Genomic DNA, 23,600 nt, shown 5'->3' with positions numbered 1-23,600 from the left:
TTGCACGACAGGTCTGGCGCGTACCCTGGAATCCTTCCCCAGCTCTTCCCATGGAAACTCCTCTCCTGCAAAAAAAGCTTCTGCTTCATTTTAACCAAACCCAGAGCCCATCAGACAATCCAGATGGTCTCTCTCTCTATCAAGCAGTTTGGCCCAGATCCCGGTGGCAGACGGCAGGACCAGGCCTCCCTTGATAAAGAAAAGTTTGTTTTTTATTTTCCTCCGCACTCCTCATCCATATTCAGAGGCACCCTGGGCCTTCCCCAGGCAGCTGTTGCTCTCAGCACCCCGTGCGAGATCCTGTCCCCGAGGCCTGAGCACTTCAATTCCGGCCCATTTCGGAGCGGTGTTGCTTCACCTCTCCTTTGCCTCTCTGTGCTCCCCAATTCCTGCCTGTGCCGGAGCTGTTCCTGGTTGTGCAGACAGAAGCTGCTTGGTGGGCAGGTTGCGTATACGCTGGGTCCTGCTGAATCCAAAGGTGCATGTAGGACACAGCACAGATCCGCGACTTGGATCATGGTCTCCGAGCCCCAGCCCTGCCCTGGAGCCTCTCCCACCGCCTGGCCCAGGTGGGCGCAGGCAGGAGGCCTCCGAGCACCTTCCTGCTCTGCTGAGGCCCTGGCTATAAAGCGACCCGATGTTGCTGCAGCTGGATGCAAAGACTGAGGGGAGTCTCTGTTTATCCTGCGCATCACGAAGGATTTGCCTCGGGCAAGAGACTTTGCAAAAGTTAGGAAACAAGATCCCTCGTCCTGCTCCCCCAGCAGGAGCAAAGGGCAGGGTGGGAAGACAGACAGGTCTGCGGGGACGCCGTGTCCTGTGGCAGGGGACACTGCTGGACAGCACAGCTGCCCTCAGAGGGGGCCCTGCTCCGTCCGTCAGGGGAGGGGAGGGGGAGCAGCCCGCAGGCATTACATGGATAGAGACCAGCTTAGGGGGTGCAGGGCAGCCAGGAAATAATCTTCACCCCCAGAAATTCAGACCGGCGTCACCAAAGAGGCTGGTCAAGGGAGCCACTTTAGGAGGAGCCGAGTGCTGGGGTGGGCTCTGCGCAGCCCTGGCCGTGGAGCTGGGGTCCACAGCAGGGGCTCTGGGTCCCTTTGGGTGCTCAGCACACGGGTCTGAGCCCCATGGCAGGCAGCAGGGCCACCTCTCCTGAAGCCGTGCCAGCCGCGGGTCAGCTCCCGGAGTCCTGGGAAGCAGCTCATCTTCCTCGCTGTCAGGGCTGCTCTGTAGCAACAGGGAACAAACCCCTTTCAAGCATCTCAGCCGCAGCTTCCTCCCGGGATTGGGGCCAGAGGAAGGAGATGTCATGAAAATGCAGACAGATGATGGGAGCCGGCATTCGGGATGGGAAAAGGCTGCTGATCTGGGCCAAGCTGATGCTGCCCTGTCTGTGTGTGAGGGGTAGCCCTTGCCGGACTGAGATTCATGCAGACACCTCTCTCTTTCTGACTAAAGAGCATTGGCTTGCAGAGAGCTGTGCAAGGGAGCACTGCTCTGAGAGGCACTTCTGCCCTGAGACCCATCGTCATCCCTGCAGGTGTCCTGCAGGCCAGGGGGAGAGGTGGAGGGGGTGACTGTGGTGGGGTGTCCCCTCCCCTTTGCCACCTCCACGCTCTGCAGAGCGGTATGGAGCAGGTCAAGGGGCTGAGGAAGCAGCTTGTGGCCCTGAGGCCAGCAGAGAAATGCTTTGATCTAGGCAAGAAACCAGCTCCCAGTGGGAACTTCCCCTGGGAGCAAGGAGTGGAAGGAGTTTCCTGGAGGGATGCTGCAGTGCCATGGGGCTGGCTTGGCCCCTGCGCACACTCTGCTGCCTCCCCAGCGCTCGTGCCCCTCTCCAGCTGCTGGGGAAGCTGGCGGGCTCCCTCCTGCCCGAGGAGGCAGCTCGCGGCAGCTCCTGTCAACAGTCACAGCTCTGCTGGGCACCTCAGAGCCTCCACTGGGCACCTCACAGCCTCTGCCGCTTTCCTTAGGACTCAACCCTTGGAGTCATTGGTTATGCAAGTGCTTCAGGTATAATTAATAAAATGGGTGTCCAGCCCTCCTGGTTACACCCTTCTGTTTTCCATTTGCAAACCTCAGGGAAGAAAACAGAACCAAAACGAACACAATGTTCACCCGTTTGCGGTGTCAAACAACCTGGGCCAAGCTCAGGAGGCCTCCTGGCTTCACCAGTTTTTCCATCAATGCAGATAGATTGGAGTCTTCCTCACTGCTCCTTTGGCCTCCGCAGTCGGGGGCTCTTGTGGGGCCGGGGTGCCCGCAGAGCCCGGGGGGCCGCGGCGGCGCGGGGGGCTGAGCCCGGCGCCCCGCGGGGAGCCGGTGCCCGCGGTCCCGCCCGCCCGACGGCGCCGGCGCCGGTAACGGGGCGCGCGGCCGGTGCGCGGCGAGGGGCGGGGGCCCGGGGGAGGGGGCCCGTCGGGGCGGGCAGGGCGGGGGGGCGGAGCCAGCGCGGGGGCTGAGCCGGGACTGCGGGACGGGGAGCGGAGACGGAGCGCGGCGGGCGCCGACGGCGCTCTCAGCCCGCAGCCGAGCCGAGCCGAGCCGAGCCGAGCCGAGCCCAGCCCAGCCCAGCCCAGCCCAGCGGAGCCGAGCCCAGCGGAGCCGCGCCGCGCGCCCCGGTGATGCGCAGCGGCCCCCGCGCCTAGCGCCGCTGCCGGTGCCATGGCGGAGCGGCGCGGCGCGGCCCCGACGGCCGGCCCGAGCCCGGCGGCGGCGGCCCCGGTGCCGGCGGGGCTGCGCGCGGCCGCCTGGCTGCTGGCGTGCGCCGCGCTGTGCCGGGGCCGCGCCGCCGCCTGCCCGCCGCTCTGCGCCTGCAGCGGCACCACGGTGGACTGCCACGGCACCGGCCTGCGCGCCGTGCCCCGGAGCATCCCCCGCGCCACCGAGCGCCTGTGAGTACCGCGCCGCGACGCCTTTGTCAGCGCCGCGGCCGCCGTCGGGGCTGCGGCCGTGCCGGCCCGTCGGGGGACGCGTGTGCGGGAGCCCGGGCGGCTGCTTGTGCCGGGGCGCGCGCTCCGCTGCCGGTCGGGGGGTGCGGGAACCCCTGGGGGGCGGGTGCGGGAGCCCGCTCAGGGGGTGCAGGCGCCAGCACCAGCTGGGGTGGCTGCGGGTGCAACACCCCGTCCAGGGCGCGTGTGAGCAAACGCCTGCGCAGGGGATGCGTGTGTGAGAAGAGCCTGTCGCGGGGGGTGTGTGCACGCAGCGTCCCCTCCGCGGGGGGATGCAGGAGCCTGTGCAGGTGGGGGTGTGCGTGCGGCCCCTCGCTTTGGGGGCGATGTGCCAAGGGGCTGGCACCTGCCGCCTGTGTGTGCCCGCGTGCGTGCAAGTGTTCGGAGCAGGGTGCGGGTGAGAGGCTGCCGGAGGAGGTGTTGCTCCGTGGGGGCCATTTGCACAGGGGCATGGGGCAGCCCAGCATGTGTGGGGCTGTGCTCTCCTTTGCCACCCCCTCTGTGAGCCGGGCACCCACACTGCTGGTGGTCCCCAGCACCCCCTGCACTGGGCATCCCTTTGTCCTTGGGAGGGCACCCTGGGAGCACAGACTGGGCAGTCTCTAGTGCAGGGCTCACCCCCAGGAAAAGCTTTTTCTCCATGGAGCACAGGCTCAGTGCAGCTGCCTCGTTGGGTCCGGCTGCCCCATGCGGGGTGCTGTGCACTGAGCTCTGCTGTGTCTGCCCAGCTCCCGCGGCCGCAAGGCCAGGTTGGGTGTCTGCCCCTGTGGGAAGGGGCAGCTCTGCGCAGGGCCCCCCGCACACTGGCAAGAGGGAGCGCTGAGGAGCAGCACAGGGATGCGTGGGGCTGCTGCTGCCTCCGGCAGAGTGGCCGGAGCCTGGGCAGGGGCCCTGGGACCGCCACGCGCGGGGGCTCCTGCTGCCCTGGCCAGCTGGGTTGGGACCTGTGCTGCAGGCTGCCTCTGCCCCGGCTGGCTGGGTGCTAAGGTGCAGCTTAAGATGCTAAGATGCAGCTCGGCAGAGCCCCAACAGGCTGGCACAACTGCACGGGCTGTGCTGGGGGCTCCCGTTGCAACCCAGACTCGTGGTGTTTCTGCGGGCGGCAGGTTTGCCCCGGTGCCAGGAGGTGCTGCCAGTTCTGGGCACCCTCTTGATCTGCATGAGCTGCCTAGACGGGGCAGGGCTGAGCGACCGCCATCCCACGCCTGCGTCCCTGGGCTTGGGCTCTCTGGTTGGAGATGAGAGGTTGCAGTGTGTGGGGCCAGCTCATCCCTTGTCCGCGAAGCTGCCGCGTTCCCGGCACCTCACCCTGCCCTGGGAGCGCTCCGTGGTCGCGGGCAGGCACCGCAGCCCAGCAGCGCTGGCAGCTCGGCAGGGCGCCGCTTTGGTGGAATTTTCTCCCTTTGAGACGTAATTATCCTCCCGCAAGCGATCCCTCCCCGGTGCCGGGAGCTGCGGTCATGCAGAGCGAGCCCCATCGGCTGCCTCCTCGGAGGAGGGCAGGTGCTAGTGCCGTGCCGGCCCCACGGGCTCCGTCGGTGGCTGGCCACCAGCGCTGCTCACACCGCACTCCACGCTTTTTCCCTCGACTGACCTGTTTCTCCACGTCTGTCGCCACGGGGGGACTTTGGGGTTGTTTTTTTGTGTGTCTGCGGGAGTGCTGTGCGCGGCAGTGCCAGACGTGCCCGTCCCACAGGGGTTACCTGCAGGGCGCCTGGCAGCTGCACTGGAGCATGTCGCTGCTGCAGGGGCTGCGGCAGCTCCTCAGAGCTCCCTGGAATTGCGACTTTGCAGCCACCAACTTTTCACTTTTCACCCCAACAAAGCTGGGCAGCGCAGGGTGACAGGAGCCTGCAGCATGGCTGGGGAGGCTGCATCCTGCCTCCCAGGTGGCTTTTTCGGGAAAACCACCATGCCTTAAGCTGCACTCGGGGCCAGCTTTGGTGCAACAGGGAATTATTCACTTGGTCTGATTTGATTTTCCAAAGACGCTGAGCATCTGCAGTCAGCGTGTGTTAGAATCGGGCTGTGGGTCCCTGTGCACCTTGTCCATGAGCGTCCGGGCTCCCCGGAGGCGCCTGCGTCCTGCACCTCTCGCTGCATCGGCCCCGAGCCTGGAGGCACCGCGGGCAGGACGGGGCTGTAACCCCCCAGCGCTGCGGTTGTATCTGCTCCCGGGCATCCCTCAGGGCCCGGCACGGGAGCGGAGCTGGCAGAGCAGGGCAGGCTTCCCAACCCACTTGCTTTTCCTGCTTCCTTTGAAAGCTGCTCTGATGAGCAGACTGCCCTGTCGGGGGGCTGGGAACTCCCACTGGTGCCAGCAGGATCAGTGCAAATTTACCACCCCAAATGGCTGCTTCCAGCACCGCTCTTGGCGAGCAGGTGTTAAACTGAGCGGCAGAGCCTTGCACGCGCCTCTGCGTTTGAAGTTCTCGGCTGGCAGCCGAGCACGGCCGCGTGCCCCGTTCGCCTCTGCTCCCTCAGCCGAGCGGCCCCGCGCAGCAGCCGTGCTGTGCAGCACCGGGACGCGGTTCCCTGCGCCCCTCTGCTCGCCCCACACCATGGATGGCCGGGGAAGAGCAACCCTGGGGGCGCCTGGTTTTGCGGTTGCATCCGACTGTGCAGCGGACTCATAAGGGCCAGAAGGCAGCGGCAGGGCAAATCATCCGGGGGCAATTTAGGGGCTGTCCAGGTGGGATCTGGTGCCTGGAGAGGGGAAGCACAAGCGACGCTCTGCAGAGCCCCGGGGCGCGACGTGGGGCGGCCCCAGCTGGTCTCGGGGCTGCAGGAGCGCACGGGCTCACCGGGAACGCCGGCCCGCTCGGCCCGCCGCGATGCCTCCTTGGGAGCCTTCCCGGACAGAGGAAATTTGCAATTCTATTCCAATTTCTCCCTTCAGCTACGTCCGAGGCAGATGCTGTCTATATATCGCCATGGTAACGCTGCGTTCTCGCTCTCCGTGGAATTGCATGCTGGAAAAATATTAGTTTAAAAAACTATGTCGTGTTTGTATTGACTAGAGCCGAGGCTGATAGCGGAGGATCTATTGTCCCCTGGTTGGGAAAAGTCACCCGTAACAGGCAATAAAACCAGCCCGATTGGCCTCTGGTGACTACTTCTCACCCTGCACAGCAATTGCTTCCCTATAAACCCTTCGCTGTCTCTGTTTTATTGCACCCTTTAAAATAGATATTTTTGCCTTAAACGCACTGCCACTTTGCTCCTCTGCGGTGATGCATTTCTGCTGCGGGCAGGTGCTCTACACCGAGCTGGAGCCAGCAGGGAAAATTACTCCCCGTGCTGATCCCTGCCCGCTGAAGCACTCTTTCAAATGTCACCACTGCCCCCGGTGTCCCCGGAGCATGCCAGCCCTGAGGCCCCTGTGCCAGCGCATGCAGCGTGCAGTGCATGCCCTGCAGTGCTGCAAGCACGAGGGGGGCATGCAGAGGTGTGCGAGCCTGCAACCCTGCACTGCAAAGGGCTCCGCTTTGCATGGGGCTCCGCTTTGCGGGGCGAGCGTGAGCAGGATGCACATGTGTGTGAGCCGGCACTTTGTCTCGCGGCCGCCTCCTTCGTGCCTCTCTGTCCGCTGCAGCGGCGCTTCGGCCACGTGCTGCTCCCCTCTCTGCTTGCGCTGCCGGAAAACCCAAAGGGCCGAGAGATGCCCCCGTGCGCGGTTTTCCGGAGGGCAATAAAGCCAGCCCGGTGCCAAACCTCAGGGGCTGCCGTGGCAGCGTGCCCAGCGGGGTGAGTGAGGGCTGGGCTGCTGTCCTGGGCCGCTCCGGCCCCGCGTCCGGCCTCGCCGCCGCGTGCTGCCTCCGCAGCCTCCCGGAGCATCTGCTTCCCCGGCACGCATTTCGGATGCACGCGCTGCTCAAAATAGCAGAGGCGAGTGTCCTATGGGGGAGAGCGAGGCTGCTAGAAAGAGGAAGATCAGAAAAAAGGGAAGATTAATTTTTCAGGCGCTGCGGCGGCGGCGCGGCCCTCGGCACCGCGCGTGGGAGCGCGGCTGAGCGCGGGGCTGCCGGCGCGGCGGCTGCGTCACCACGCGGGCAGCGAGGCCTGCGCGGCGCCCCCAGCGCATCCCGCCTCCAGAGCGGGGTGCTCCGTCAGCCCGAGATGGAGCAGGCGCCTGTGTCCCCGAGCCTTGGTGCCAGAGGGTGCTGAGGAGCCAAGAGAGCAGCAATTTTCCCAGCCGAGCAGCAATTTTCCCAGCAGCTCAGCCACTGGCTGAGCGGCGCTGCACAAAAAATAAACATTTTGGGAGCAGCCGGGCAAAGCTGCTCTCTTCGCTGAGCCTCAGTTTCCCAGTTTATGGCCTGGAAACAATGACCTGCTGCCTTTTCTTTCCTCAAGCCAAGGCTAAACAAGCTTATTTATTTATTCCCAACCCGAAGGTGACGCACTACGATGCTGTGCGAATGTCAAGCGTTCCCTGACTGCGAGCGGCTAATGGCTGTGGCATGAAAACCCCAGAGATAACTTAGGCAGCGCAGAAAGCCCGACCGCTCCTCCACACAATCAATGCTGTTTGTAACAGTTAAAAATTTATCGTGATGCCAGCCAGGCTTAGCAGCTCCTGAACGCCTCCAGAGCGGCTGTGCCGGGGGGCTCACGCGAGGCTGGGCCTGGGGGCCTCGCTTGGGGCTCTGAGATGACCCCAGGCAGCGCAGAGCGGCTCTTGGAGCTCTCCGCACTGGACGCTTCATGCCAGCAGCTCACCCTCAAGGGGACAAAGCTTTGAGGAGCCCCGCGGGCCATGTCCTGCTCCTCCCTGCAGGGCTTGGACAGGGAAGGGGAGGGAGAGGGGCCGTGCGTTGCCTGTTACCTATGCAGGTGTCAGCAGGCTGGGTGAGGTACAAGGGTGCTGGAGGCCGGGGGAGATTGCAAAGAACTCTTGGTGCACAGGAGAAAGCATCACAGGACAAGCCCCTGAGCGCCCTTCCCGTTGTGTGCAGCTGCTTGCAGGGATGGGATCACAGCAGTGAGAGGGTGACATGCTGGAGGGGGCACAGGGCAGCCTCACCCGTGCTGCGCGAGACACCTACGCATGCACCAGGATTGATGGAGGCCTGCGGCGATGCCGCTGCATGACCTTGCAGCCTTCATTTCCCTGCTTCCCTGATCATTATCCAGCACCATCGGCTCCAGCTGGGGCCAGGACTCTGGGATGAGGGACACGGCTGTGCACCGAGGCCAAGTGCCTCAGGCCAAGAGGAGAAACCCCAGGGAGCGGGAAGGACGCAGCATCCCACGGGAGCGCTGCCGGCCTCCCCTCGGGAGCACAGCTGGCACAGATGTTTTCAGCGGGCGGCCCCGCTGCACCAGCCTCTGCGGTCACCACCGCGGTGCTGAACTTCTCCCGCAGCAGGGCCGCTCCGGCAGCGCAGCCTGTCATTCTGCACGCCCGCTCCCGAGCACGAGCCCTGGAGCGAGACCCTCTGCCTCGGCAGCAGAGCAAGGCGGCAGCGAGCCCCAAGACTCAGGTTTATGTGTGTGCCAAGCAGCTAGTGCTTTGCACCGCCGTACAAGTGACCGGGTTGTTATCTCTGCCCCTGAAGCCACCCCGGCCCCTTCTTGCCACCCATAAATCCGTGCCCAGGGGAACATCCCTCACGTTGGCTCCATTTCATGAGTTACCTCCCGGCATTGCTGCTCCCTTAGGTGGTTACAGCACGAGTTTAGCTCCTAGATGCTGCAAATGGAAAAGATGCATCCAAAGGTTGAACACAAATATCAGCCAGGCCTGTGTAATGCCCCCCACTCATCACCCTCATCCCCTCGGTGCTGGGATGACCCCGAGGCACCGCAGTGAGCGGGTGGCTTGTTTTAAGTGACTTTTTTCTCCCTGGAGAGGGCTGGGGGCGGGAGGCTGGGAAATGCAAAGGTTTCAAATAGAGATTAGCTGCAGCATGACCGTGTGAGGTCTGGGGGGCTGGGACGCAGGAGATCAGCCTGGACGAGCGCAATGGCACTTTCCAGCATCCGAGCCTATGGATTAACAGGGAAAGGGCATGCCCTGCACTCCGTGCTTTAAGATCGCAGCCCAGAAGTGCAGCCCAGCAGCTCCCCAACACGTGAGCCCATCCGCAGCGGTGTGGGCCGGGGGTCCCGCTCCACTGGGAAAGGGCACCGAGGTGGCGGGTTGGCTGCCGAGCAGCAGGGAGCTGCTGTCTGGGCACAGCAGCCATCGATTTATCTCCATGAGGAACTGAAGGTGATTTTAGCAGGGGGGAATAAAAAAGGCACGAAGTTAAATAGCAGTGTTGCCTCGGCACCCTTACAAATATGTTTTACCTGCTCTTCCTTCCCATCCTGGCTACAAAAGGCATCATTTATTGCGCTTAAAAGCAAGGGAGATGCAAGGGCACGGCAGGGCAAGCACCCGAGGGAGCCACCAGCCCCAGAGCACCCCGGAGGCGCTGAGCTGAGCACTGACTCGGTTGATCCAAGTGACCTTGATGCTGGTCTCGGCATGAGGAAGGAGGAGCCGTGTGCGGCTGCGGTGCTGGCACCTTTGTGCCTCTCTGCCTTCGGGCTGCCCCTGCTCGGGCTCTGCCTTGGAGCAGGTGCGTGGGCGCTGATCCCAGCCACCCTCGGGCTGTGCAGCCCGAGGTGGTTTTTAGTTGAAGACCCTCATCTGGAGGTCTCCTAACTGCGCTGCAGCCAGAGGAAGGCTAAAGGTGCTTGAGGAGGCAAGGGGGGATCCTGTGGGCAGCAGAGACTTGCACCGCTGCCTCCAGTTCAATCTCCAGAGTGGCCCTGGGGACCTGCCTTGCAAGGACCGCTTAGGATGTTGGGGCAAAGCATCTCTGAAGCAAAGGCTCTGCTGGATATGAACCCGGAGCGCTCCGGCAGCCTGGGTTTCTGGCGCGGTGCCCGGGAGCTGGGCAGCTTCGCGCCGGCCGCGCGGGGAGCTGAGCCCGAGAGGGGGTTCGGTTTAATCGCTGGGGCCGGGGAGCGTCTGCTCGTTCCCTGCTCTCATTCAGCTGTGTCCTAGTAACGTGCCGGCCCCCTCCTCTCCGGCACAGGCACGCACGGCTCCATAATGGCAAGAGCCGGCAAGCGCGGCGGCTGAATAGCTCCGTAATTACGGGGCTAGAATGGCGAGCGGGAGCTCATTAGCCATTACCAGCCGCTTCAGCAGCACAAAAGCAGCACCCTGGGGTGTGCGGCTGGGCTGGCGCTGCCCGGCCACCCCGTGGCCACAGGGCTGCTCCGGGGCCACACTGCCACCGACCTCGGCCCCGCACGGCCGCTGGCTGGGAGCCCCGCTGGCCACCGCTCCCTCTGCCGCCGCTCCGCTTCCCTCCTTGCTCTCCGTGTGAGCTCCGGGCAGGCAGCGGGGCCGCAGCCTCGGTTTTGGCCTGGGAGCCCTCCCGCGCTGTGGAGCAGCATCCTGCACCCCTGGAGCGCATCACGGGCACTGCGAGCTGGTGCAGGGGCTGCTCAAAAGCAGCGTTATGCAACCCAGGGGGATCTGGCCGGGTCTTGGAGGGACTCTGCCCCTAAGCTGGGCAGAGCATCTGTGAGGCTTGGGGATCTCCTGTCTCCCTGCCTGGAGGGGCTCCCTGGGGGGGATTTGGCTGAGACCTCCTGCAGCCTCATGCCGTTTTGGGGGTGTGCAGGTGTGTCCCCAGGCCGGGGCTGGAGCAAATGCAGCGGCTGCCCTTTGTGGGACATCCCCATGGGGAGCTTCCCCACTGACCTCGGCCTCTTCTCTCCGCAGGGAGCTGAACGGCAACAACATCACGCGCATCAACAAGAACGACTTCTCCGGGCTGAAGCAGCTGCGTGTCCTGTGAGTGCCCGAGCGGGGCAGGGGGTGCAGGGAGGACCCTGCACCCTCGGGAGGGCCAGGGCTGGGCTGGGACGAGCGTGGCCGCCGCGAGCAAACCCGCTCTCTGCGCTTCCCTGCCGCAGGCAGCTCATGGAGAACCAGATCAGCACGGTGGAGCGCGGTGCCTTCGATGACATGAAGGAGCTGGAGCGGCTGTGAGTGCTGGCGCAGGGGATTCGGGGTTGCTTCACTTCGCTTCACCCATTTAGCAGCCCTGGCAGTTGTGGTCCCCAGGGGCATCCTTCACGCTCTGCCTCAAACCTTAACAGGCTCTGCTCCCTGCAAGCATTCCCATTCCCATCCCTGTAGGCTTTCAAGCCCTTCCTGATGCTTTTGAGGTGAGGGGCAGGTTAGCCGCAAATCCCTGCCGCGGATTGCGACTGCGCGCGGCCCTTCGCGAGGGAGCTGTGCATTACGGTTCAGTACTCCATGCACTAGCTCAGCAGTGGAGAAACCCGAGCAAATGTTAAGAGCTGGCGGAGCAGCAGGTTAACAGGGCAGTTAAGCAGCGCTCGGCAGTTACCAGCTTGCAGCGCTGCCTGCTCGTCAATGCAGTATTGCCAGGGACCTGCTGCCGCGGGCCGGGGGTGCTGCGGGCGGGCATGGGCGTCCCGCCGGCCGGGACCCTGGGCTGCAGCCAGGGCTCTGCTGTGACAACGTGACTCTTTTCCTCCTCCCTTGCAGGCGGCTGAACCGCAACCAGCTGCACACCCTGCCGGAGCTCCTCTTCCAGAACAACCTGGCGCTGTCGCGGCTGTGAGTACCAGCCGCGGTGGCGGGGGGTGTCTGCGCAAGGGCTGCTCTGTTTTACATCAGCACTCCTCTGCCCTCTTCTTTTCCCCTCGTCTTGGGCTGCTTTGCTTGGGCAATGGTGCCAAGCCTCCTGCGGGGTTGCCTGCAGGAGCCCCGGTGCCCACGGGGAGCCCGGGGCCATGGTGCGGCCGCGAGGGCTTGGCTCGAGCCTCTGCTTCCCCGCTGCCAAATGAAGATGTCTCGACCTCGGGAGCAGCCGGAATCACGGCGGGTTGCGGCGGTGCTGCCAGGGCCAGCGCGGCTGGGCCTGGGCCAGCGTTTGTGCCCGGGCCTCTTGGCTCCACGGTGCTGCCGGCTGCTTCTCGCGGTGCCGGCGAGTCGCTCCCCGCGTCCGTTCAGAAGCTGTTGAAGGAAGGGTTAAAACGCCATGTGGGTTGCTGGCGTGGGAGGTGTGAAGCAGTGGAGCGGTGCCAAGATGGGCCTAGGTAATGGCAGCTGATAGCACAGGCGTTCAATTAATTATCGGACGGCATTTGTTGAGCTCAGCTGTGCCGTAGCGCGGCGCCAGCCGAGCCCCATCCTCCCGCGCAGCCGGAGCGCTGCAGGAGCGGGGTCGGGAAGCGGGATGCGGGGGCTCTGCACTGTGGGGCCCGCGAGGACACGGGTCACCTTTGCTGCTGGCTGCGTCGTGCTGCGCGTTTCGGCTGCCGCAGCCCTCAGGGCAGCCCGGCGAGAGCACCCGGGCCGAGCGCGTCTAGACTCGCCGTCACGCTGCTTTAGCGGCCGGCGAGATCTGAAGCTGCTCTAGGGCAGCCGGTGCGAGAGGGTCATAAGGACGCTCTTAAATTGGCATCAACCTGTCTCCGGCTACGGCGACAGGAGCCAGCAGGGAGCAGGTCGGGGGCTAAAGTGAAATTAGCCCCCCTTGCACTGAAATCGGAGCCTGGCTTAGCTGCGGCGGGGGCGACACGGAGCTCCCTGCCCTGGGGACGGCACCTCGCGGCCTTGGCGTCGTGCGGCATTAGCCACGCTCCATGCTGAGGGCAGGATGCCTGCTGCTCCCTGCGCCTTGTCCTCGGTGCAGGAGGGAGGGCAGGAGCACCCAGGGCCCTGCCAGGATGGAGAGTTCAGTGCGTCCAGCTCCCAGGCTTGAGCATCAAAAATTAATCCGCTTTGGCAATGCCCTGTGTCCTCCCTGGGCAGCATGAGCTGCAGGAAGTTGCTCAGCTCTCGGCTGTAAAGAGCATTTGAGCCTTGGGATAATGGAGGGGATTGGAGTTAAACCGGATCCAATGGAGCTTAGGCAAGCTGGGGGCAGCAGGAGAGGACCAGGAAAGCAAGTCCCAAAGGAAAGCATGGGGGAGGTGAGAGGCCTGAAAAGGGATGTTTTCCCGTTGGATTTCGGGAACGTGGAGCTGCTGCTGGCCAGAGCCCATTGCACTGCGCATTTGGGGCTGGCGCTCCTCACAGCATCGCGTCAGCCCTGGCTCCAAGGGGAGGTTTGCACGGAAACGGGGCTCCCCTCCCCATTCCCGTGCAGCAGGCTGCAGTTCGGCTCCCCACCGGCAGCCAGGATCGCTATAAATAAGCGGCTTTCTCCACAGGAGGCCGAGCCAGCATGAAGGAAGAGGGGAGCCTCTGCCCGCCCCATCCGTGCTGGCGGCAGAGAGTCGATGGTCTCCAGGTCCTGGCTGGACTGGAGAGGGGGCGTCGCGGCGAGCTCCGGTCAGGGATGCTCCCTGCCGTGCCAGCATCTGCCCCGGCGTGCTGGGCTGAGAGGGGTGGGTGGGGGAATAAGAAACACAGAGCGGCGATAAATAGCATGAGAAAATGCAAATTGCAGCCTTGGGGAAGGAGCGGGCCCCGACCACGCGGGAGAAAGCTGCGAGCGGAGTAGTAGCAAAACAGGGTGACAAGTGAAAAAGGAGCTGTCGGAGGAAGCAACAACAACACAGGCCCCTCGCCGCTCGGGCGGGCTGCGCGTGGGAGGTGTTGCTTGTGAGACGCTGCCAGTGGCCGTTCCTCTTGGCACAGCACCGGGAAAGCCCCCGGACCGGCCGGGAAGTGGTGGAGAAGCGTTGGGACTTAACCACACGTGTTTGATGCTGTTGGTGGAGGAGGAAGCCGTGCCGGTGCCGATGCCATGTGCGAGTGCCTGGGCTCTGCAGCCACCCCGGGTACCACGGGGGGACCCGCTGGGGCACGGACCAGCTCCGTGCTGGGAATCCTGCCACGGTGGTGGGTTTTCTGAACGTATCCCGTCCTCATGCCCCGTCTGCAGTCCTTGGCTCCGTCCCCGTCCCCCTCCCCTCGCCCAGCGTCCCTGCTGTCACTGTGCCCGCTTTGAAGTGGTGTCCGTCGTCCCCGCTGCTCCGGGCGCCGGACCCCCTTGCGCTCCCCTACAAAGACCCCTCTGTCCTGGACGGAGCGAGGCAGCGCGGGGCCGGGGGGAGCGGGGCCGCTGCGTGTCCCCCCGAATACCAATCAGGAGGGGGGGGGCTGGGGAGGGGGCGGCAAGCGCGGCCGTGGGGAAGGGGGAAGGGAGGCCCGCGCGGCCCCCGGGAACAAAGAGTCAGTGTGGCTGCTGACAGCTCTAAGGCAACGCGGGAAACAAATGCGCCGCTAATAGGTGGGGAGGGCACCTAGGGAGATGCTGCCAGCAGCTGGCGGCCCGCCCGGCCGCGGGGGCGCGGGCTGGGGCCCCCACACCGGGCCCGCAGCTCCCGGGCACCCCTGGCTGTTCCTTTGGAGCATCTTGGGATGACCCTGGCTTCGCAAGCCCCTAAAGCCTCCAGCGCCCGCGTGCTGCTTCCCGCAATGCCCCGGCGGCCCCCGGGCAGACGGCACGCTCCAGGGCTCCGTGTTTGCCCTAATGCCTGGGAAGGGAATTGCCCGCCGGCTGCTTGGAGATAATCTGCTCCCTCCACACGGGAGCAGCCACAGCAGCTCTGAGCCGCTGCCAGGGTTTCCTCGGCAATGTGGGGCCAGGATGCAGAGCCAAGCCGGCTGCCCAGCGCTCCGCTCATTCCCGCACCGCTTCCCTACCTGCTCCCATGTGTCCGGCCGCAAACGGGGACCCACGCTTGGCCATGCTCTGGGTTTCTCTATTCCCTCCACATCCCTCAGCTCATTGCATCCACTCTTGCCCCCCCACCACTTTCATTCTGCTGAAAGGGTTAAAAACACATGAGCAGAAGTCGCTGCTTTTGGCGGTACCTTCTGGTAGCAGAATCAAGGCATTTCCCGCCGGCGCACGTTTTTACAGCTCAGGTAGCAGGAAGGTTCAAAGTAATTTTAGAAGAATCGTGAGCAAAATTATCCTTCAGCAATTTCTAGGATGTGGAAGGGAAAAAAAAAGAGTGTTAGAGTGTATTAGCATCAGGCAGTGATTTAAAGTAAATTATAACTTGGTGCTTGTGCACATGCATCCTGCAGCTCCGCTAATGCACACCGATAATTAACCCTGCGCGGTGGGTGCCTGGCCGCGCTCCGCGCACTCATCACTCCCTGCGGCGCTGCCCGAGCGCGCTGCTGCCCTGGCCTTGGGGATGGGGGGGTGTTCATTTGTTCCCTGGATTCTTGTCTGTCCTAAATTAATTATCATCACGGGCATATCCTCTCTCAACCATCTTGATGCAGACGTCTGCGTTCAGACCCCCGCCGGAGCCGAGCCGCCTGTGGATTATGGTGCCCCAGCCCCTCTGTGGGCATCGGGCTCCCCTCCGCCCCTGCAGGGCTTCAATCCCAATCACCGTGTTTTCCTTCAGGACAGGAAAAGCTGGATTAATTTTTACAGCTCCCAAGGGAGCTGTTTGTAACCGAAGATGTCTTGCCGCCTTGTTTTCCGCAGAATGGGAGACGGGAAGCGGCGGCGGGTTGAAACGGCTTCCTCAGCCCTCCCCATCCCTGGCCCCCCCTTCCCGATCCGGGATGCTTTTTCCCAGGGGCTGTGGTGGCCGTGGCGACAGGACACGGGCCTGTGGGTCGCCTGGGCAACGGGGATGCGGCTGGGATGGGCCCTCCGGGGCGCTCGGCACCGCTCCCCATCGGCTACGTCCCGGGAGATCCGCTCTGCCCTTGCGTGGCCGGCCCTGTGTCCCAGCTCCCCAGGAAAATCCTGCCCCAAGTAGCGCGCGGTGAAGCGTGGCAGCAAGAGAGCAATTACTGCCGCCGCTGTTAATTACTCCTCACCCGAGCGGGCTGCGGCCGGGGCAGCGCGGGGCTCCGCGGCCGCAGGGCGGGCGGCCGGCGGCTCGTGCAGCGCTCCGAGCGGCGGCATTTCCTCCCGGCCCGCTCCGGCTCGCTTGCTCTCCTCCCCACGGGCGCAGCGTGCTGCTCATTCCTGCATCCTGCGATTTCACAGCATCCCCGCAGCCGGGTGTTAATGAGATTAGACCCGAGCTATAAGATGTCTCTCTCTAGCCTTTACCATCCAATTACACAGCCCGCATGGTATCTGATTGCCTGCGAGCGGCGAGGACGGCGGCTGGCTGGGACGGAGGATGCAGCTGGCCGTCCTGGGTATCAGCCCTGCCGTGCCGAGCCGGCTTCTTTCTTTTCTTCCTTTATTTCTTCTCTTATTTTCCCTCCCCTCCTCCTTGGCTTTGAGCTGCTTCGTTTGCCTTTTTCATTGCCTCTCGACGTGGCGGCTGGGCAGAATTTGTTTAAATTAGCTGCTTGAATGGCAGCGTTTGTGTGCATTGGGGGGAGCCCAGACAGCACCAGAATGGATGAGGGGGATTAAAGGTACCTAATGGGTTCCAGATGGGCATCCAGGACTGGGAAGCAGCGCCGTGGAGGTGGCCGGGTGCCGGGCCACTGCTGGCTTTGCCGGGGGTGCGAGCTCGGCGGAGCTGCGGGATGCACAGTGGCCACCGGTGCTTTGTCATTAACATCTTGATGGTCCCGAAGGCATGAGCTGGGAGAGCCTGGAAAAGGCTGGTGCTGGTGTGAGCGCTGCAGTGGGACAGCGTGGCTGAGCTCGCGGCAAGCGAGCCGGCCCTGGCCCCTCTCCCTGTCCCTCCGACCGCCTCTCATTTCCTTCCACAAATATTGAGAAAACAAACAGCGGAGCGGAGAGGGGACGTCCCTGGGCTGCTCTGTGCATGGCCCCTTCCCGCGGGGGCCGCGCAGGTGCTGAGCCCACATTCCTCAGCACTGGGATAACCTGCCCAAAAGCAAATGCCAACAGCTCCCGTGGGCTCCCTGTCCTCACTGCAGCCACCGCGGTGGCAGCTCCCGCCGCCTGTCCCTGAGCATGCAGGGTCGTGACACTTTGTGACACTCTTCTGTGCATCCGTCACTTTGCCCCTTGTGAAGGACAGGGAGACTGTTAACCCCTGTGGCACTGCGGCCGCCTCGGCTGCTCTGCCTCCAGCTTGACGTTGATCACAGTTAAAATAACGGCACGGGCGGCAATCGGCGAAGAATTAGAGGATAATTAATGCCAATCCGCACGGAAAATTGCTCTCGTCAAACAAACCCAGGATCATTTTTTTTCCTGATGAGCTGACAAATTGGGTTTATAGTAGTGACTGCGCTGACATGATACACCAAGACTCCCACAAGTCACTTTCCTCTTGCCTGAAGGATATTGTGATGAAAACATTAATATTCTGCAAAAATCCGGGTAGCGTCTCTGACAGCCTGATCCCGTGATAGACATCCGCAGGGAGCCACCAGCGTGGTGCTGCTGGCGGGGGGCAGCCGGGCTCCGCTCCCACTGACATCCTGGATCCGGAGTGCCGGGTTGGGGAGGGAACAGGATCCTTGGTGACAATAATGTGTGGAGTTGAGTGTGAAATTGCACCCAGGTTTGGAAGGAAAGGGGAAGGGTGCAGGGAGCCGGCGGCTCCGAGTGAGACACCTGTGCCGGGAAGCAGCCGCAGTGCAGGGTCGCGCAGCCGGCAGCTAAATGTAGGTCACGGCAGGGAGGCAGGGAGCAGCACCTGGGGACCGAGGGACACTGGAAAGGGCTTAGCATCCTCGCGGGATGTGGCCCTGGGATGCAGCGTGCTGGGGTGCAGTATTGCTCCCTGGCCCCTGGGGCAGAGAGGGGCTGAGAAATTAGGAAAGGAGAGGAATTCAGAGAGGAAGCAGGGGAATAGCTGAAGGTCTGGAAAACCCACCTGGAAGTGAAGAAATTAAAACGCTTGTGGTTGATGCTTAGCTGATGCTAGAGGAGGTTAGGAGGGGGATTTGATCACAGTCGCTGGGTACTTGCATGGGGAGAAGCCTAATTGCAGACAGCTCATTAATTTTTTTTCTTTTCCTTTTTTTTAAGCATAAAATGATTCAGTAGCTGGAGGTTGAAATGAGACAAGTTCAGACTAGAAATGAGTTTGGTTTCCTCGCCCCGTAGGGTGATAACTGCTGAGCCCCCAGCAGGAAAGACGGGCTCCTGCTGCCCTTCATGGTGGGGAAGGGGCTGGCGCAGCGATGCCGGGCAGGACCAGTCCCAGTGCCTTGAGTTGCCTTTTGCTGGTGCAGTAAAAGCAGAAGCAGCTCTGGTTCAATTTTACAGGCTGCGAAGTGTCTTGTGCAGAGCAGTGCTAGCTCAGCTTTGCAAGGAGCACCCGGGGCTCCCCTGGCTCTGAGCAACCGCTCCTGCAGCGGAGCTGCGGGAAGAAGCCTGCCTTTGTGCGTGCACCCGCGTGTGGGCAGCACGCGAGGCTGTGCGCAAGCGCCCGCGTGCGCTCCCCGCGCGCTGACCCCGCGTCCCCGGGCTGCAGCACTTTCCTTACACGCTCCAGGGATCTTTGTGCTCCCATCCTCGAAGCCCGCTGCGGCTGGGGGTGGGTTTTGTGTGTTTTATTTTAATGTATTTCATTTTTTTTTCCCGCCTCTCGAACAAAGACACCTATTCTGCCCCCGCGCCGGAGGGATTTGCAGGCAAAGCTCCCCCTCCGCGCGCGCCGGCGGCGGGAGGAAGCGGCCACAAAGTGCGGTGTGTGGCTGCTTTGTGCCGCCTTTGTCACGCGGCCGCACAATGAGCCACCCGGCCACCCACCGGCCCCGTGGGCCGAGGTGCTGGCGCGGCCGATGCTCCCCGCGCCGCGGCCAAGCGGGCACCTTCATGCTCTGCGGAGAGGAATACACTGGGCAGAGACCCTCAGCTTCCGTGGCGGCCCCATTAGCATTTGCCATGTTAATGGCCTTGCCGGGGCAGCAGCAGCTCTGCCTACAACCTGTGTCCAGCCCTTGGTCACGGACATTTGCTCGGAGACACGTTGTTAAATATTTATCCTGCCCGCCCCGCCAAGCGTGCATTAACAGCAGCAAGCGCGCCGGCCCCTTCCCCCTGCTCGCCCTGGGCCAGCCCAGCTAACCTTATCGTTTGTACCTGTGAATTATTGATACGGGCTGAGATGCTCCTTGCAGGGGCAGGGATAAGGCCCGTGGTGAGCAGCTGTGTGCGGCCTGGTGGCGGGCGCCGCTGCAGGCTGCTCCCTCCCGGGGCGATGGGCTGCCCGAGCCCCTTCCCGCTGTGCCAGGAGCCCGTCCGCCAGCTGACCGCGCCGGGGGCCTTCGCAGCGTGCGGCCGCAGACGGGGCCGGGCTGCTGCTGTGCGTGGCGGGGGGCGCGTGCGCCGCCAGCCCCCGGCTCGGATCCGGCTGCGGCGCCTCCCCATCGGCAGCCCCATGCCTGGCTGGCTCCCGGCTGCCTGGAGGGGAGCGCGGGCTCCCGGCTCCGGAGCCCCGGGAGAGGCCCCTGCAGACACCCTGGCTCCGGCAGCCAGCTGGGGTTGACCCGGGAGAGCTTTCAGCAGGCCTTGCATGGAGCCGGGATTTCCCAGGGGTGGGGAGGACCTGTGCTCTGCTCCCGGCCCTGCATATGCTGTCTCCATGCCCTAATCCTTGCTGGTATAAGGGGCAATGAGGCAGCTCATCCTGTGGGAGCAGCGAGGCTAAGCATGTCCCGAGGGGACCCTCCTGCGGAGCCACTCGCCCGGGCTGCTGCTGGAGCCGAGCGCTCCACCAGGCTCTGGGGTGCTGCCCGCCGTGGGGCAGGTACTTGTGGGCACCTCGTCCCGGGTGGCTCGGGCTGGCGCAGGCTGCACCATGCCGAGCGCTGACGGCAGCGGCTGAGGCCAGGGGAGACACGCGCGGTTGGGGATGGGGAAGCTGGGCAGAGCCCCGCACTGGGAGGCAGAGCGAGCGCAGGCTCCGGCTGCAGCCACCCCTGATCCCGGCGCGGAAGCCTCTGGGGTGCAGGCGGGGGGGTTCTCGCACACCAGGGACGAGCCAGCACGTGTGAAGTCGACTTCACAAGACATCAAATGTGTGGCGGGCGGGTGGAAATTGCCTCTCGTGGCTCCTTTCTTCTAGTGCGGAGCAGCTTCCCGCTATCTCCCGACGGCCGCGGCGGGCTCAGGGGCTGATAATAGGGAAAAGCGGCTGTTCCGCCCCGAGCGGCAGCGGCCGGGATCTCATCTCCAGGCTCGCAGGCAATTTGCATTAATGTTTACTTAACTAACTGGGAGCCCCTTGCATCTCCACCGCCTCTGTGGCCGCAGCAGCTCTCGGGCCCGGCACAGCCCCGTTTCTGGGCTGCCTCCTTTGTGCTCCATGAGGCTCAAACCCCGATAAAAGGCTTGGCCAGAAGAATAGCCCCTTCTCCCAATTTACATGAAAAGATGTCCCAGATTTCTGCCCAGCCAGGAAGACGCGTTGTTCCCTGGCAGGATTTCAGTGGTGTCTCTGGCTAATTTGCAGGATTTTACATATCTAATATGTTGTCGCAAGTGCTTTTAAATCCCTATAATATTTAATTAGGAGGCAGCTTTTGGCATATTAGGCAAGAGTGGGGCTCTCTAATTAGTTGGTGGTGATTTCATAGCCATGCGCAACACTGAGCTAGGGGAAAGCTGGTTGCAGGTGCCCTGGCCACTTCGGTGCCCTTTCAGAGCTGCTTGGGACGCTTCAGGGTCCGCATTTTCCTGTGCCAGGCTGGAGCAGGGCTCATCCCGGCGCGGCTCCTGCAAGCTCCCGTGGGGCTGCTGCACCTTCTTGGGCCCATGATGCACTTGTCTCCAGAAAAAAAAAAGTTATTTTTATCTCAAAACTGAGCTGGAATCTGGCAAAATATGAATCATATGAGAGACGTGCTTGCATCCTGCAGCCTTTGAAGGCTCCCTGGGCGCCCTCTCCAGCAGCCTGCTCGGCTGCGGGCATCATCCCCTGCCGGAGCCGCAGGCGGGACCCCACTGCTAGGAGGTTTCATCCCCCCTTTAATCTCGGCAGTTGGAAGCCCGCGAGTCAGTAATGATGAAGGAGTGGCAGTGTCAGCGGGAAAGCAGCTTCAATCAGGCCTGCTCACAACAAGCCTGCCCGGCGCGCTCGGCGGCGGCTGCTCCCGCTGGGCCCTAGAGCTCCTGCCCGTGCCGTGCTGGGGACCCGTGGTTGTGTAGCGGGGTCTTCGCTCTGCTGTCCTTGATGCATTTGCAGAACCAAAAGCTGCTCCAGGCTCCTAGGAGGCCCATGGGGCTGCTCCTGCGGAGGTGTCAGCAGAGAGGGTTTGGCAAGGAGTCTGGGAGATGCTTGAGGGATCTGCAGCATGGGAAGGATGGCACCTAGCATGGGTGGTTTTCCTTGGGGAGTCTCTGGCGTGGTGCAGGTGATAGTGGCGAGGCTAGTGGTGTTGCTGCTCTTTGCATAAGGGCCAGCGCTTATGTCCAGCCTTGTGGGATGCTCCCCAAATGCTCTGCTTGTGCGTTCCACCCAGGAGGAGTGGGGACTTGCGGAGATGCTCGGCCTCCATGGGAAACGCAAGTCGTTGGCTTGGCCTCCTGGGAGATGCACAGCTTCCCAGTCCGTCATGCGGCTGTCACCAAGAGGTCACTCGGGGCACAGGGATAAGGTGGGCACCAGCCAGGTCACAGCCACCACGTCCAAACCTGACAGGAACTGCGTTTGGAACAGGGACAAGATGTGGATATGCATTATTAGCCCCAAAGGCCCCTTGGAGCAGCTTACAAAGGGGCATGGGTGAACAGCAGCACTTTGAGCTCTCTTGGGAGGCTTGGGGGTCTCCGTGAGACCCTGGTGTGCAGCGTGCAGGGGCGCTTCAATCTAGAGAAAGACATGAGGAGCAGAGAGACATGTTTCTGGTGTCTCATTTCTGTTTTCCCCCTGCACACAGGAGGACTCGCCTCCCGAGCGTGCTGGGCTCGTGGGCGGCAGCGTTTCGTAGCCGCGGGCGCTGCAGCTGTGTAAGGGCCTGGAGGCAGAGGCTTCTCCCGTCCCACGGTGTTTTTGTGCTCTCCAAAGAGCACTTCTGCAGCGGGGGCATGGCGCAGACCCACTGGCCGCGGTGCAGTGAGGACAGAGACGTTCAAACCCCATTTGGCAGCACAGTGACCAGGGGTGTCTCCTACCCTTATCCCACCTCTGTAGATGCTGCCGGGTGCTTTCAGGCAGCCAGAATATGAGATACAGCCTCCACTGGGGCACAAGCTTTTGCCCATCCTGGCACCACGGTCGAGTGTGAGGAGCCTGAAGGACTTGCTCAGGCCAGGGCAGTAACTCAGCAGCTCTCTCCAGCTCCTGCAGAGTTCAGCGCCACTTTCCGAGCATCCTGCAGACCAGCCGGAGCTTGCTATGGCCATCCCAGAGCCGGGACTGGGGCTAGGAGTTGCTAGACCCATGGAGCTGAGGGCTGAAGCAATCCTGTGCCCGTGCCATGTGCCCGTGCTGCAGGAGCTCGGCTGAGCGAGCCGCTTGGCAGCCTTGTGCCTTGGCTTGCCAGGCTGCACGGGAGCGGGAACAGCCGGGATGCAATTCTCGGCTTGGCTCAGCCTCATTCGCACCTCGGAGCAGTCCAGGAGGGCCGGCAGGGCTGGCTTCACACTTATTAGCAATTAAAAGCCTCAGAGCCGGCGAGTCAATTAGCTCAGAGCCCGGCAGTGCCGCAAACCCGGGGATGCGTCTGCTAACGAGAGCTGCAGCCAGCTCCCCGCCGGGCTCGGGGCTGCCTGGCAGAGGAGCTTTATTTGCTTTTTCATTTGCACCTTGGCTGAGTGTTGCCGCGCGGAGCCAGGGGCGGCTTTGCCGGCACGAGCCGCTGGGCAGGGAGCAGTGGCTGCAGCGCTGCCGGGCTGGCCGGCACAGGCTGCGTCTGCCTCGCGCGCCCGTCACGGATGCACTGGGTGCTGTGACAAGGATGTTACCGGGAAGCCAATGTAGGACACGCGTCTCCTTTCTCATATTGTCGGGGTTAACTGGTGCAGACACGAGGCCAATGCACCTCCCCGCACACCCTTTGCCGTCACAGGCTTCGGGGCTGGGTGAAGTGCGGAGACTTGGCTGTTTCCTTGCGCAGCGGGTGAGCAGCACGCCGCAGGTCTCGAGTCCCAGCACTGCGCTCCCACAGCCCGCAGGAGCTCGGGTCTGGCTCTGCGTGGGCTGGTGTGCAGCCGTGGGCAGGAGGCGGCTCGTGGCCTTACTCGACAGTGCTGGCACTTGGCAGGATGGTGCCATCCCGACGGGGCTGTGTGGGCTGCAGGATAAATCGGGAGTGCGGGTGCTGGAAACGCTTGGGTGGAAGGTTTTGTGGGGATTTCCTACTAGTAAAGGGTGAGGCAGAAGCCAAAGCATGAAAGGAGGGAGAAGAACAAGATCACTGGGTACTGGGGCAGAGGGGACTGCGTCCATGGAAAGTAGAGATGGAGAGAGGCATCAGACCCTGCCTCGGGAGATGCAACTGAGACACCGTCTGGGTCCTTGAGGCACCTCAGCTTCCAGCCACTCTGGCAGAGCAGGCAGGGCACTGCCTGTGACTCAGAAAGGGCAGTTTGGATGCAGTTTAATACCTGGTGTCCCATCAAGGCACTTACTGGCAGGGACGAGTCCTCACCCAGGTGAGATGCATTGGCCGACAGCGAGGGCTACCTGCAGGCACTGGTGGAGCTGGCTCCCTCTGGGTGCACCCTGTGCTGCGCCCTGCAAGTGTGCATGCTGTGCTGCGCCTGGTGAGCATGCATGCTGTGCAGTGTCCTGTAAGCATGCACCCTGCGCGGTGCCCTGTGAGCGTGCATGCTGAGCTGCGCCCTGCAA

The 23,600-nt window shown here is 63.1% G+C and overlaps 1 protein-coding gene across 1 annotated transcript in view; it reads left to right on the top strand.

The window, feature by feature from the left end:
• The first annotated feature begins 2,754 nt into the window (after positions 1-2,754).
• Positions 2,755-23,600, top strand: part of SLIT1 (slit guidance ligand 1) — a 37,894-nt gene continuing 17,048 nt past the window's right edge. Inside the window, exons 1-4 of the mRNA XM_088528702.1 lie at positions 2,755-2,897; positions 10,684-10,755; positions 10,878-10,949; positions 11,479-11,550. Coding sequence (XP_088384828.1) covers positions 10,885-10,949; positions 11,479-11,550 — 137 coding nt within the window. The 5' untranslated portion in view covers positions 2,755-2,897; positions 10,684-10,755; positions 10,878-10,884. The remainder of the gene's footprint in view (positions 2,898-10,683; positions 10,756-10,877; positions 10,950-11,478; positions 11,551-23,600) is intronic.

Source organism: Tinamus guttatus, unplaced genomic scaffold (assembly GCF_059628265.1).
Source record: "Tinamus guttatus ecotype Peru unplaced genomic scaffold, ASM5962826v1 Tinamus_guttatus_pri_ptg000314l, whole genome shotgun sequence".
In the NCBI taxonomy this organism is placed as follows: Eukaryota; Metazoa; Chordata; class Aves; order Tinamiformes; family Tinamidae; genus Tinamus; species Tinamus guttatus.
Note: the sequence above shows the minus strand (reverse complement) of the source record. Positions and strands in the feature narration are given on the sequence as shown.